General features: G+C 37.8%; 1 protein-coding gene across 4 annotated transcripts in view; it reads right to left on the bottom strand.

Moving 5' to 3' along the window:
* The window catches only part of IFT56 (intraflagellar transport 56), a 55,344-nt gene that overhangs the window by 29,908 nt on the left and 11,523 nt on the right, over window positions 1–13,913 (bottom strand). For 3 of the 4 annotated variants that reach the window (XM_069002113.1, XM_069002105.1, XM_069002100.1), the window contains exons 5-10: window positions 8,971–9,020; window positions 7,176–7,321; window positions 5,760–5,931; window positions 5,280–5,354; window positions 3,979–4,081; window positions 873–928 (exon numbers count right to left, since the gene is read on the bottom strand). In XM_069002113.1, coding sequence (XP_068858214.1) covers window positions 873–928; window positions 3,979–4,081; window positions 5,280–5,354; window positions 5,760–5,931; window positions 7,176–7,321; window positions 8,971–9,020 — 602 coding nt within the window. The remainder of the gene's footprint in view (window positions 1–872; window positions 929–3,978; window positions 4,082–5,279; window positions 5,355–5,759; window positions 5,932–7,175; window positions 7,322–8,970; window positions 9,021–13,913) is intronic. The other variant, XM_069002120.1, reaches the window with a different exon arrangement.

Below are 13,913 nucleotides of genomic sequence, written 5' to 3'. Positions count from 1 at the left end.
GGACAACAAAGGCTACAATAGGACCAATAGCTGCAGAAAACTGTTCAAGTAAGTTTTGCTATACTGAAAAATGCAAGAAGTGTAAAGCAACATCAGAAGACACTCCTCACTCCTCACCACAGAATCACCGGATCTGTGTTTTTGAGGTTTTCCTTTTCCCTGTCTCCCTCCCTCCCTCCCTCCCTCCCTCCCTCCCTCCCTCCCTCCCTCCCTCCCTCCCTCCATCTAATTCCTCCCTCCATCTAATTCCTCACACAGACTCATGAAAGCTCCCTTTTATGCCCAGCTATGTGACCTTTGGAAAATAAACTGCAAAGAGGAATAAATCAGAGACTAAAGATGCTGGAACAGCCACAGAAAAAAATTACAGTAGCAGCCAAGGGACACTGAAGTTTTCACTCATGGCAGCCAAAGTGTGATGGGATTAGAAAATACCATTTATTTAAGGTGTTTAATCTAATCTAGCTCATTTTTATTGAAATGGCTTCAGGACAAACTATATGAGCATCTGAGCTAGCAAATGTGAGGCATGAAAAGCCATCACCAGGCAGACAACTAGCTATAGTCGGAAGAGGGCTTTTACCTATGCAATAATGGTCCATTCCCCAAAATCAAGGCTGCACACAACAGAGCTGTGTTCTTAGTTGAACCCAGGTGATACAGTAATAAACAGGCTAAGTACTCATATATGCACATATATAATACTTTATGCATGCACATTAAATTTATTGTTGGTGAAGGGATCAAAACACAAGAGTTTTAAGAGTGGGAATGGGGCAAGCTGTCCTCAGGATACCAGTTTTGTATGTGGCAGATTTCATAACAGTTTATAACCTCTGTCTTTATGTGTCATGACATCATTTTCCAATTACCTGTGGAGCTGTAGGTTCCAGGTCCTTAATCAGGTTATAAGCCTCCTGCACATCATCTGAAATGCCAGACATTAGAATGCATGACAACCCACAGCACACTGTATTAGAACAAGTCACTCATCCTCTACAACATTCCCCAAAAGACTAAGAAATAAACCATTTAGACAGGAGGAGAAGGGTAACTATAAATCATTGTGAATTTCTATCACAATGGTGATCGTTTTCTAGAACTCAAATAACAAACACAGAGTGAGTAATAGCTTCTTTATTACTACAGTTTTCCTAGCAGAGATGGTTTGGCCCCTTTGCTCATAATCCAGTGGCTGCCTTCTCAACAGCACAAGGTCAAAATAATAAATCCATCATCTTCCTGTATTTTGTTTTCTCATATTTGTTTAGACCTCAAAGAGAATAGGGTATCATGATGCTGTAGGGAAACTTCATCTTTTCCTTAGCAATATTCCCTAATTAACAAGGAAAAAGCACTACTAGTATAGATGCTTAAATGGGAAGTTTGAAATCTATGAACAACTTCCTTTCCACACAAGAATTAGATAAACTGAATAGATCCTAAACTTTACCTAAATTAAAAAAGATGTTGGCCCTACGGTTGGCTTTGTGAACCAACCTAGTGAAGATCCTCTGTTACTGGCAAAGTTTTGTTAATACAGCATTATACCAACTGCCCACACAAATAAGCCTTATCAAACAAAAATTTTTTTCACTAGAACATACAATCCATGCAGCCATTTAAGGCAATATACATTGGAGCTGCTAGGTTCCCACCCATCACCTCTGCTTTCTTATCTTTTCCTTTGAACAGTCACATAGTAAGGCAGCACAATGTAGTAGCCAAAAGTCATTACATTTTCTTCCTTTTTTTTTTTTGGTCATATTTTTGGCTAGCTCAGACCACCATCACCACAAAATGACAGTAACCCTTATTTTTATCAACACAATGTAGACCATCAACACAGAACCATGCTTTTCAGGCTCTAACAGAAGCGACTAGCAAATCTTATGGGAGCAGATTACAGCAGGACACCAACTGACCTCAAACTCTGTTGGGAGTCACAACTCCGAAGAGTTGAAAAAACAGGATGCATGTTTATACTTCAGTCATTCCAGTTCAGAGCATGTATTAGGACAAGCCTAGCTTTATCAGAGACCTTTTCAGTTTTGGAGGGACATCTGTAGTCACTAGAAGTAAGAATTTCTCACTTTCCTAACCAATGCTGCTACCCTAGGAAGACTTAAAAATGGAAACTTAGCCAAACCAGAAAAGAGGTTTTAGTTCAAATTGCCCTTGACCTTCTTTGTCAGTATGCAAGTCATTAGTATATCACAGTGAAGAGCAGAACCTAACTCATGAAAATTACTGCAAGGTTAACAGCATACGAGTAAACAAGACTGATTTGATGAGATGCACTTTGTTTCCATGTAAGTAGAACTTAATTTGAAACATCTGTTATTATCAACAATATTACTGTGCAAAATAATTGGTAATAGTACCAATATTGCCTATAGTGACATTAGCAACAATAATATTGGACAGAAAGGTGGCTGGGGACAGCAGGCATAGATTTACCACTGCCAAAATGTACTCACTAATTCAAGGTGTGACTGGTTGTGTGAATAAGGGGATAATAGTTGATGCTGTATACCTTGACTTTAGCAATGTCTTTGACATGGTCTCTCATACAAAACTGAAAGATAGGACTGGCTAAGTAAGACTATAAGGGTATGGAAAACTGGCTGGACTACCAAAGGACAGTGATCAGTTGTACAAAATCCAGCAGGTGGCTCATTACTAATCGAATGCCCCAGGGACTGATACTGTTGAATAGCTTACTTTTATTAATGATCCAGATGATAGGATAGAGTACTCTGAGCAAGTTTGCAAATGATAAAAGATTGTGAAGAAAGCTCCTGGACACTGAGAAGCAGCTCCGTAGGCTGAAAAAAATGGGCTGAAAGAAATCTGATGAAGTTCAGTGGAGGCAAAATGCAAGTCTTGCATCTTGCTTGGTTCGAAACATGCCTGAGCAAATCAGGTGGGGAGCTGACTGGCTCAAGGCAATCTGGCAGACAGTGCAGCCTTGTAGCAAAGGAGGCCAACTGCACACTGGGTCATATTAGCATGAATGGAGCCATCGCAGCAAGGGAAGGAATTCTTTATTTGGCACTTGTAAGGTTGCACATGGATCTTGTTTCCAGTTTTGGGATCCTTCAATCAAGACAGACATTGAAACACTGGAGTGAGCCCACCTGAGGGCTCCCAAGGCAGTAAGAGGGCTAAGGAGAAATGGAGAGAACTGCATTTGCTTAGCTTTCAGAGGAGAAAGGATCTCAAGGGAGATCACTGTCTACAATTAACTGATAGGAGGGTACAGTGTAGATGGAGACAGGTTCCACAGAGTGAGAGAAAGGCAGTGGACACCAGGTAGAACACAGGAAGTTCTGACTGTATGCTTGTCTGGACAAGGCTTTAAGTGACCTGATCTAATTGGACCTGCCTTGAATCACACAGCCAGTCAACCCACTGTAGAATAAAAGAACACAATGGGAGAATATGAATAGCTCTGAAAAACTCAGATATAATTCAAAGAAGCTGGCAAACAAAGGAGAAATACAAGAAGAAAATCCTTACCAACTGATTCTGACTACCTACCTGCACTCTTTAAGAACTGTAAAGTAGATTTTAATGAAATATCTTGTTCACAGTCACTTTGGTATATATTTTGTTTGTGCTGTATTTACAGAAATGGTTGTCCCTGCCTTCACAGGACATATGCCTACCATTCTCACATATTCAGGCAGAGAAGAGGCCCCCTCACTAGGAACAAATAAACACCACCATCCCCAATGCCATCTCCTGCAACCCAAGAACCTCCAATACTCTGCTGAAGTAGGCTTTTTTTGACTGCACAGTATTAAAGCTCCTCTCTGCAAGCCATGGGAACTTTCACTTTACTATTTTCCAGAGGAACGGAAAGTGAAATAAATTACATTTTACTGCAAAGAAAAAAAGCATTGAGTAAGTTGAGGTAAGATGAATTAATGTCATCCCTGAAGGTATGAAAGAGCCAGAGGAAGGTGTATTTACCTTGCTGGAGATAGTAAATAACAAGATTCAGTCTTGCCTCAGGAATAACATCAACCAGAGGAGGTAGGACCTGCAAAGCCCCTTCTCCTCCTCGGAAAACCACCTGCAGAGAAAAGAAGCATATTGATAAACATGTATCAGAATCTTTCCTATCATAAGTTAATTCAAGGAAATTAATCCTTAAATTCCTATATAAACAGTAGGAAAAGGTCAGTGGCTCTGGTATTAGCATAATTCCTGCTTTAATACAGCTATAGAATTATACAGTGTGACAATCTTTATTCCGAAGAATACAAGTATTTAATCCATATGTAAAGATTAACTTATTTCAGCTTTTAGCAGCTCAAAAAAGTGACACATTATATATAAAAGATTTTAAAGAATAACATAGCCTGAGAGAAGGGAACCCACACAAAATTACAAACTGCTTATGATGTTTTCATGTGAAAAAACAGGCTAACGATTCTACATTTATTTAGAATGATACAGGATCCTAAAATGATCAGGAGCAGTCAATTATACTCCAGTTTCACATGACCATTCCTCCAACAAGATCTAATGTACTTATACAATAAAGCACTGGTAAAATTGCCAACATACAAAATAAACAATACTAACTTACAAAAGTCCAGTTTGAAAGCAGTTTTAACTCTCAGGGAAAGAAGTGTTAGCTTGTGACGACTGTTCTTGAAAAACGACAAAGCAAGCAACTGCCCATCATTAAATATGAGCAATCTACTGTTACCAGTTGTTCAGCAAAATAATAATAACACTGAAGAGTAACCATTAGTTACTCTTAGTGACTCTTTTACTGCAGAACACAAAAGTATTCTGGTTTTATGAGCATCTTTTTTCCTAGAACTCCTTGCTTAGTACTTTTCGGATGAAGGCCATTTTCATGAGCTATCTTTATTCCACTTAAATTGTTCTGGTGCTAAATAGAGTCCAAGGTCACCCTGACTTTTTTCTACAGTGTCTTTATTGAGTGGGCTCCACAAAACATCTTGCAAAGGTATTCTTACACAACATACATTATTTTAATATCCCTTCATGGCTAAAAGCAACAGTATTATTATTTTCTTGACACAGTCTGAAACTGTCAGGGAAAAATTCCAGGAAAAAAAATAAATACACTTGATGGCACATTCATTATACTGGTAGGATTCCTAGAATGGGACTTATATGGCAGCAGAGACTCAATTCAGTCTACAATTTTTCAAAATATACCATTTCATGAATCATCATGAAAAGCTCTACAAATGAATGCAGTCCATATTAAACCCCAGAAATGCATTACTTACCAGATTGTGCTTAATGAGTTCCTTGCCAAACTCAAAAGATGATGAGGCACTGTCTGTCAAGTTCTTGAGCTCTGCCTGGAATTACATACACTCCAAAATTTTAACATAAAACCAAAAAAGCACAGAAGCCTAAGTGGAGCTTCAAATGAGCTTCAAAGCTGCCAGCAAGACACCTCCACTGGTGCTGGATGACTAAAAGATTTTGCCTTTCCACTTCTATCTAACTGTTTTAGCAACTGAGTAATACATACAAACACAAGATCAAAAGGATACTGGGAAAATGGTTAGACCACTGTGCACATATGTGGACAGATGAGTAAATACCAGGGAAACTGAAATAGGTGACATTCCTAAAAGGACACAGTGACAAGGTAAAGGCCATTATCAACATTACTGATTAAGACAGATACAAAGGAAAAGAAACATGTATGGAATCTTAAACTAAAATAAAGGTGAGTTGAAGGACTGTCCAATAGATACCTCCGCAGCTTTCCCATTGAAAAGTCGGAAATGGTTACAAGCCTTAAGGTTAAGAGCAATGGTGCTGTCAGGAACTTGCTGAAGATAAACAGCTAGCACTTCCTGGGATACATCATAGTAATCCAGTTTGTAATAGCACAGGGCCACATATACATTCAGAGCCAGGTATTCCCTGCAGGAAAGAGGATTAAAGAGAACCTTTAAATCCCAACATTTCCCGCTGCAGTGCATTAAAATCAGGAAATAAAAAGAAAGCTCTCACTTCTATACCTATTTTACAAGCACATCAAAGCTGGGGTTTCTGAGAAATGCTTAGAGCTTCTCTAGTTTGTTTGCTAAGACAGATTCACAGTATTTTTTTCCATGGCAGCTAGTGCAGCTTTTAAGAATTACCAATCAAACTTTTGGTTTGCAAATCTGGGAAATGGTGGAAACTTCCCACCGAGGAAATGTGCAGAACATGAGCACCATAATTAGCCTGGGAAGAACATGATTTTCTGAGCAATACACTCAAAAACATTTAATATGTAAATAAAAGTTTGTACTGAGTACAATTATTTCAAAAAGTCCTTGTCATTACAAGCAGTCAAGCCAGAAGAACTAGACACAGAAAAGAGACAAGCACTTGTGAAAACTTTAAGTAAAAGGGTAGTTGTTATGAAGGTTACTCATTTAGCTTTGAGTGATTGTTTCTGCAGGACTTGGAGGTTAAAAACTCTTCCCCAAGCATTACATGATGTATGCATTATGATGGATTTCTCTGAAACATTGAGGAGCAGATAGTACCAAAAGATAGCTGTATTCTGGGAAAGCAGTTTCTATTTTATTAAAAATACTTCCAGCCACTTAAGAATTCAGTTTGTTCCTTGTTAAATTCTGAACTAAAAATTTGCAGAACGTAACAGAAAAACCCATTGACAAGTGTCACAGAGGATAAACAGAAAAGGAAAGAATTTCAGTCTTAAAGGAATGCAAAGAACTCTACATAAAACCCCCGAACCCTTCTTAGAAAGGCCACGAGGTGAAGGAGGAGACAGTCATTCAAGCAAGGTCACAAGATTGGACATCAGAGGGGAAAAAAAAAAAAAGACAAAGCATATATCCATTATCTCATATATATCTATAACCATATATCATTTCAGAAGAAACAAGTAACAAAATAAAAAAGATATCAGAATGAATTAACCAACAATTTCACTGAAAGAAAACAACAGAGAGCAGACTTAGTTTTAAACATGGGGTTTTCCATAATACTTCGAATGAACAAAATTGAGGAACTTCAACTGGTGCATATTCTGTGATGGGAAAGGGACATATTAGTTGTGAAAAATGCCTACTTTCAGAAACCAACCAACTACTTGGAATTTAAATACCACCAATAACCTAGATGCTCCAATAGGGTTTAGAGATGCGCACCGATTATCCAGCAGAATGCGCTTGTAGATATCAATAGCTTCTTGGTAGTGGGACCGCATGTAGTGGATCGATGCCAGGCTAAGCTGATCTTCTGTAACATCTTGCAGATTCTGGTGAGAGCTCATCAGTTTCTTTTCATCACTGAACTAAAAAGAGTGTGACACATTCTCAGAAGAGTTCAGCAAGAAAAACATTTTAATTAACCAGGTTAGTTTTGTTCTTGCTGGTAAACAGCAGGATTAATATTAAACATCTGGAAAACCTCTGTTACTTTAAAGTTAATTTGACCAGTGGAGAAAGACAAACATTAAAGAGGCAGATGAGTTCAAACTGGATAAATGTTCGGCTAAAACTAAGCGCACATTTTCCTTTAAGGTGTGATTTAGATATAATTACATGTCATGTGCTTTGATGGATAAGAGGGAAAGAGCTGAATGAATTATTTCACAAACAGAATTTCGCAACACAAAATTTCACTGTAATTATTCAAGCCATAAAAAAATTTGCTGTTTGTACATCCACATCTAATGTCTCATGGATAGCAGAAAAACATGAGACTTGCAAATACGCAAGCCCTAATTTTCACAAGTCTTCTTTACAGCACTAACAAATTCACCAGTCTCCAGTTTCCAGTTTAAGAAAATGATTTATTTTTAAAAGCATTGCTGAATATCACATAAAACACACACAGAGAAGGCTAAAAACAAGGAACAGAGTTAAACATACACATTATATTTGTATTACAATAGTGAAGTTGAGGCTGTTTACCTAATCAATCTACTCAAATCACTTATTCCACTGCTTCCTTTTGCTGGTTTTCCTGATTCAACAGTAATTATGAATTTCTCTTAGACACAAATTCTAATATTATGTATTTGTTTTTCCACCTATCTGCTAGTTTTCTTCAAATCCTTCTCCTCCCTCTTTCAGCCAGTCACAAAATGATACTCAAGTTAAAAAGCAAGATAAGTTGCTTAACAGAACTAAAGGCAATGGGCTTCATAGTTTTGGTAAAACCCTTTCTTTCCAGTGACTAACTAGATAAAGAGAAGTTGTGTAATTCCTAGTTCATCACAGACATCTGTAAGTGCCAATGCCACTGTAAAAATGGTTTAAGATTTCTCTCTTAAAACTAACATATATTTAAGCAAAGAGAATCTGACATCAAAGCTAACATTCAGGATTTATACTTCCTTTTAAGACAGTGTCTTTAGTAGCAGAATACTTGTCAAGTCTTCTGTACAGGATAGTACGAAGAACTAATTTAAGGGAAGATAGCTATGTGTGGTAAGTGAAATAAGTACTTAATTGTTGTTGAAATTAAAGGACATTTCATGCTATTAACAATATGACTTCCTGGATACTGAACTATTTAAGAGGATCAGTAATAGCATATACACCATTTTGGTCAAATTGCTAAGTATGAGAGCTGCAAGTTAGGAAAACTTGGTACATTTAGGAAAAAAAAGTAAAATAGTGGCTTCTACATTTTTGATTCTATTAAGGTTTCATGCTACTTGCAACCAAAAATGCCATTACATTCCTATTGTATGACTTATGTGAACTGTATTGGTAAGACTTTCCTTAGAAACATGTTGAGGGGATTTATTCTGAGATCAAGTTTTCACACTTGCTTTCTCCTCCACATTTTTATACAGTAGGGTGGTTATGAAAAGTATTTGTTCTTCTGCCACCATAGGCATTTTAATTATTCTGCCTGGTTGCCAGCATAAATTACACATTATCAAATTGAAAAGAAAACAAAAAAAGCAGGAGTGAGGAAAAGACATCATACCTTATGTGCCAGGTGAAAGAGTAAACGGTTCTGGAGACCACTCTTAGGTGCTGAAAGGAAAATTCAGTACATATTATTGTAATGAACTACTCAGGGTATGTCTTTATATTTTTTACTCTCTTTCTCAACAGACATGAATGCATCCATATTCTTTCATTAACTAGGCCAAATACAGTTCTTCACTGAGAGCCCTTTGCAGGGTATGCCTCAGGGGAGGTTCTACCAATGTTAGAGTGGTTTAGAGGTCTTCCTCATTCCTATCTTCATTCCTTGACTATTTCTTTTGAAATCCCTGTTGAAAATAATTTTTCATTGGCCTCTACCTTCCATAAGCCTTAAAACTCCTATGAATTGCACTATCATTTCCCTGCAGCAATTTCTGGGTAATTCTCTGGGGTTTTTTTTGTGACATACAAGCACAGCAGCTTTTCAAAATAAAAAGCAGCAACAGATAAACTCAAAGCTCCTTCTGTGATGCGTCACATATGAAGTAAGTTGTGATCTATAATTCCAGGAATCTTGTCAACTTCTAGTGTATTGAAAAACCCAGTGCTTGCTACCGTTTTGTTAGATACGCACATTACATTATACGTCTAATATTTCTTCTGTCCTTAGGAACGAAAGACACACGAAAGAATTCTACGGCCAGAGCAGGTAAGATTCAAACTAAGATATGGCAAGAGATTTAAGGGGGATATCTTCTTACTAGAGCCAGTAAAGTTAATGACATTTCTTGCTCTAGCAGGATTAGGAATTCCACTGAACGCGCTCCGTATGACATGAATTGTTAACTGCATAGTTTTAAGTCACTAGAGCCTTTTGCTTCACCAAGAGCGACAAACGTCCTTGTCAAAAAGAGCTATTAATTTCTTTTGCAAGCAATCTTCCAAAAAGCCTTCCCTTGTTTCCTTTACTTTTCCTAGCCTAATGAGCACTCTCATTCTTGCTCAGACCAACCAGCTGGCAAACCATGTTCCACAGATGGGGAGTACATGGAATCTTTACAAAAAGCAGAATTACTTACTGTGTTTATAAGGCCACAAAAGTGCAGAGTTAGCACAGCAATAGCCTGTAACACAAGGCTGTAATTCTTCTGACGTCCTAAACCATGAAAGAGGGCTCAAACCACCAATCCCTCTTCCCCACCATCCCCTGAAGATGGAATTTATTTTTTTAAGCAATTTAGGGAGAGATTTCCAGATTTCTTACTCTTTGTCTGCATAGTAAGTAAACTTCATAACACAGTGGACAGTGCCAAAACCCAGGCTATTCTGAACAGACTGGCAGTGCAAGGCTGCCCACCTACTTCTAATAAGTACAGGAGCTATTTCTTCCTTTTTTTCCTTAGCAAGCTGTATTATTTCACCATGTTCCTAGAAAAAGGACAGTGAATTGTATCTTTAAAGAACTGCTAGAACAGAAGTCCAAAATACATAGGTGCTATGAGAGTACTCACAAAACCACAACATCTTGTAAGATATTTCTAACAGAGCATCAAGTTGTTAAGAAGCTAAATGGTCTTCAGTCTGGGATATATGTGGGAATTCTTATTAGCCTAATTATTAAAGAACAGGAAGTTTTTCTAATCTACAATAAATATTGTATAGGCAACTGTAGTAGTATAACTGACATGATAGTATGGTTATTTCATCCACTGAGTCAGAAAGTGAGAGTACCTTAACTTAAATGCATGCTCTTCACTCTACATGTTCCCCAGCATTAATTGATAGGTTTTAATATCAAAGTTTAGAAGGGTTGCACATGGAGCCCAGATGTGCTTTTGTGAGAAACTTCGACCACAACCACTCTTCACAATTCAAAACATTTGGTCATCAAAGACTCCAAAAATACAAGCAGGACAGATTGTGGGATTTATACTGAAAATAACATATCATATAATCACAGTACTACGGGTAAAGATACCAATGTTCATTTTTTGAGTAGGTTTTCCTTATTTTTTTTTTCCTTTTTGAGTATGTTTTAGCATTAATTTCACTGTGAAAATTGACTTGCAAGCAGTACTGTCAAGAACCTAAACCAAGGATTTCTTGTTTCATTGGTCAACCAGTAAGTGCATGCTACCCTTGCAAACCTGGCATTTGATCTGACATCAAAATTATTATTTACTTCTTGGCAAAAGCTGGAGAGTTAACACACGTTATTTAACACCTAAAAACAGGCAAAAGATGAAATCTGAGTTTTGATGGTATGCATGGATACGTGGAGGGTGGAAAAATGGTCTGCTTTGTAAGATATTATATGATACTAGCTATATGATATTCTTTTTAATAAGTTGCTTAAAACCCTACACATATATAACCCTGTCGATATAGTAAGCAGAAATATGGAAACATTCAGTATCTACAGTTTCTTTTCTCTTGGTGCCAAACGCATTCTTTGAGGAAGACAAGGAAACATATGAACAAGGTCAGATTAGTTTTCAGAAAGAATGGAGTTATGAATATTGGATAAAGATGTGTCAGTCAATGGAGCAGGAAGTGATACAACTGCCTCATCAGAGATAATGATTTTTAAGGGACATTTAAGGGACATTAGGGTTGTTCTTTTATTATTCTCTGCGGCTACTGAATTTCATTGTCATTGATCTATTAATGCTACAACGAAGCACAATCTTCTTTTCCTGTTCCACTTTTTCAAGACAATGACTACTTTTTATTTTTTTTAAATCAGCACTAAGCAATCTTGGGATCACAACAAACATGATGACAATGCTGCACGGCAACAAACTGGACCTTGCTGCAGGTCTAGTATTGGCCTTGTATTCAAGAACTGAAATAGCTGGATAGGATATATCTCTTTCCACCTACAAAACGCACTGATATTCCTTTGCTAGAATTTTTGTCGTGATCAGTGCTGTTTTTCCAGGCACTAAAGTCATAGCTGTCATGGATATTAAAAAGTGTTCTGTATATTTTCATGTGCTGACATTGACAGGCACCTAGTGAAGTATTTGTTAAAATATATAATAAGCAGCTACAGTAAGAATGAAGACAGTTGTCTTTACTAATTATTTGTACTGGTTTGGCCAAATTTAGAAATATATCCTCTGAGATACCACCCCTCCCTCACCAGGTTTGGGGAAAATAAATTTTCCTCAAAGAAAAGTGAAAGAGATAAAAATTATTTCTTTAACAAACACATGGGAAAAGGGTAATAATGCTAAATAATAAAATCTCTCGCTGTGGAGAAAAAACCTGGGAAAGTGTCGGAGTCCTCCCTTTGGTCTCCTCGGAGCTGGGGCTTGGCCCAGGGCCAGGCCCTCTGTGCCCGGTGGAAAGTCCTCCCAATGTGTTCTGATACTGACAGTCCAGCAGAAAAGGGAGAAAATCCGAAATTCCAGAGAAGGAAAAAAAATTCAACTCTCAGTCTCTCTCCGGAGAAAAAGAAGCTGAACAACTGGCCAAAAGCTGACTGGAAAGCAGCAAGCCGGGTGTTTCCTCACTCCCCTGCCACGGCTGGGGAAAAAAAAGCCCTATCTCTGTGTGACCTTGAACAAGCTGCAAACTGCTTTGAAAAAGTTTTGCTCAGTTTTTTCCTTCCCCCTCTCAGGCTCAGTTTAGAGGCATAGAAAGGCACAAAGTTAATTTCTGGGCATAGGGCAGCGACATGGGATACACATCATAAAGTCACCCCAAGACATTATTACACAAAAAGTCAAACTCACTAGAAATGGCAGCTGAGACTCTTGGTGGGTTCCATATTGCTGTCTCAGGCAGTAAAAAGATGATGAAATAGAGTCATGGGCAATCTGGCATTTGTGCCCTCTCATAAGAGTGCAAGGCACTGCTGGTTATGCATCCAGCATTAACAAATCCCATCTAGCACATAATGCATATGCTATAGCAGCCCTTCACACATCAACAGGCATAGAACATACCTTAAACACACATAGCAGGAGCTGGTAGGAATGAAGCATGGCTGAGAAGGCTCCATCCTGACAGTAGAAAATATGACCAGAGGAAATCTTATTCTCCTTGTCCCTGAGAGACAACACACTGCTCACCTGAACACAGTAGCTGAATGAAGCCCTCTGTGCCTCAAAACCAAAGTTTTACTGGTGGAGGGGAAAATGAAAGGGAATGGGAAAAATGTTAAAAAAAACCCCCATGGTCCAGCAGTGAAGTTTACACTTACACTCACTTAAACAGCTCAACTGTTCAGAATTTTCTTGAATGAAATTTACAGAGGATATTCTGAAATTTTCCTATTCCCACAAAACTTAAATGGCAGTTCGGCTATGTTCAGTTACTTGCAACACACACACATTTCATTTCAGTCATACTAAGCACAATAAATTAAAGATCATCAAATTAATTGTTCCTGGGCTGTAGCTTCCACTATACTTTAAAAAACAAAACAAGAAAATAAGGTTATTAGCTTTTAGAGTTTAAACATGATATTTTCACTTGTGCACTCTCAAAGTTCCATATATGAAATGGCTGGTTTGAAACCTCAGCTAAAATGCACCAAAAATAACTACTGTTCTCAAGAAACACAGTAAAACAACAGGCAGATAGTTTTTCATGTAGGTGAACATGCAATCCTAAGGGAAAAAAAAACAGTAACTGTTCCATGCCTGCTTGTAACTGTACATTTTAACTGGTGACAACTATTTCACACCGGAGAAACATCACTTCATGAATAAGCAAAACTGGTTTGAAAAATGCCATTGTTCTTCCTAACCCATCTCTGTTCTGCTCTTGTACAATATTGCTCCTTGAATATAGGCTGTAAAATGAGTTCTCTATTCAGTTAAACCACATTCAGATCTGACACATACAGAGATGTGAAGAAGCAAAGAAATTACAAAGCTTTTCCCATCAAAAATTGCAAGGGATGAAAAAAACCTCCGACTTTAATGAATGGTTCAGCAATACAACCCTGTCTGTGCATGAATCTTAAATTTAATTCTAAGATTCCAT

This window comes from Aphelocoma coerulescens, chromosome 1A, assembly GCF_041296385.1.
Source record: "Aphelocoma coerulescens isolate FSJ_1873_10779 chromosome 1A, UR_Acoe_1.0, whole genome shotgun sequence".
NCBI classification, from domain to species: domain Eukaryota; kingdom Metazoa; phylum Chordata; class Aves; order Passeriformes; family Corvidae; genus Aphelocoma; species Aphelocoma coerulescens.
This window is presented reverse-complemented; position numbering and strand designations above follow the sequence as displayed.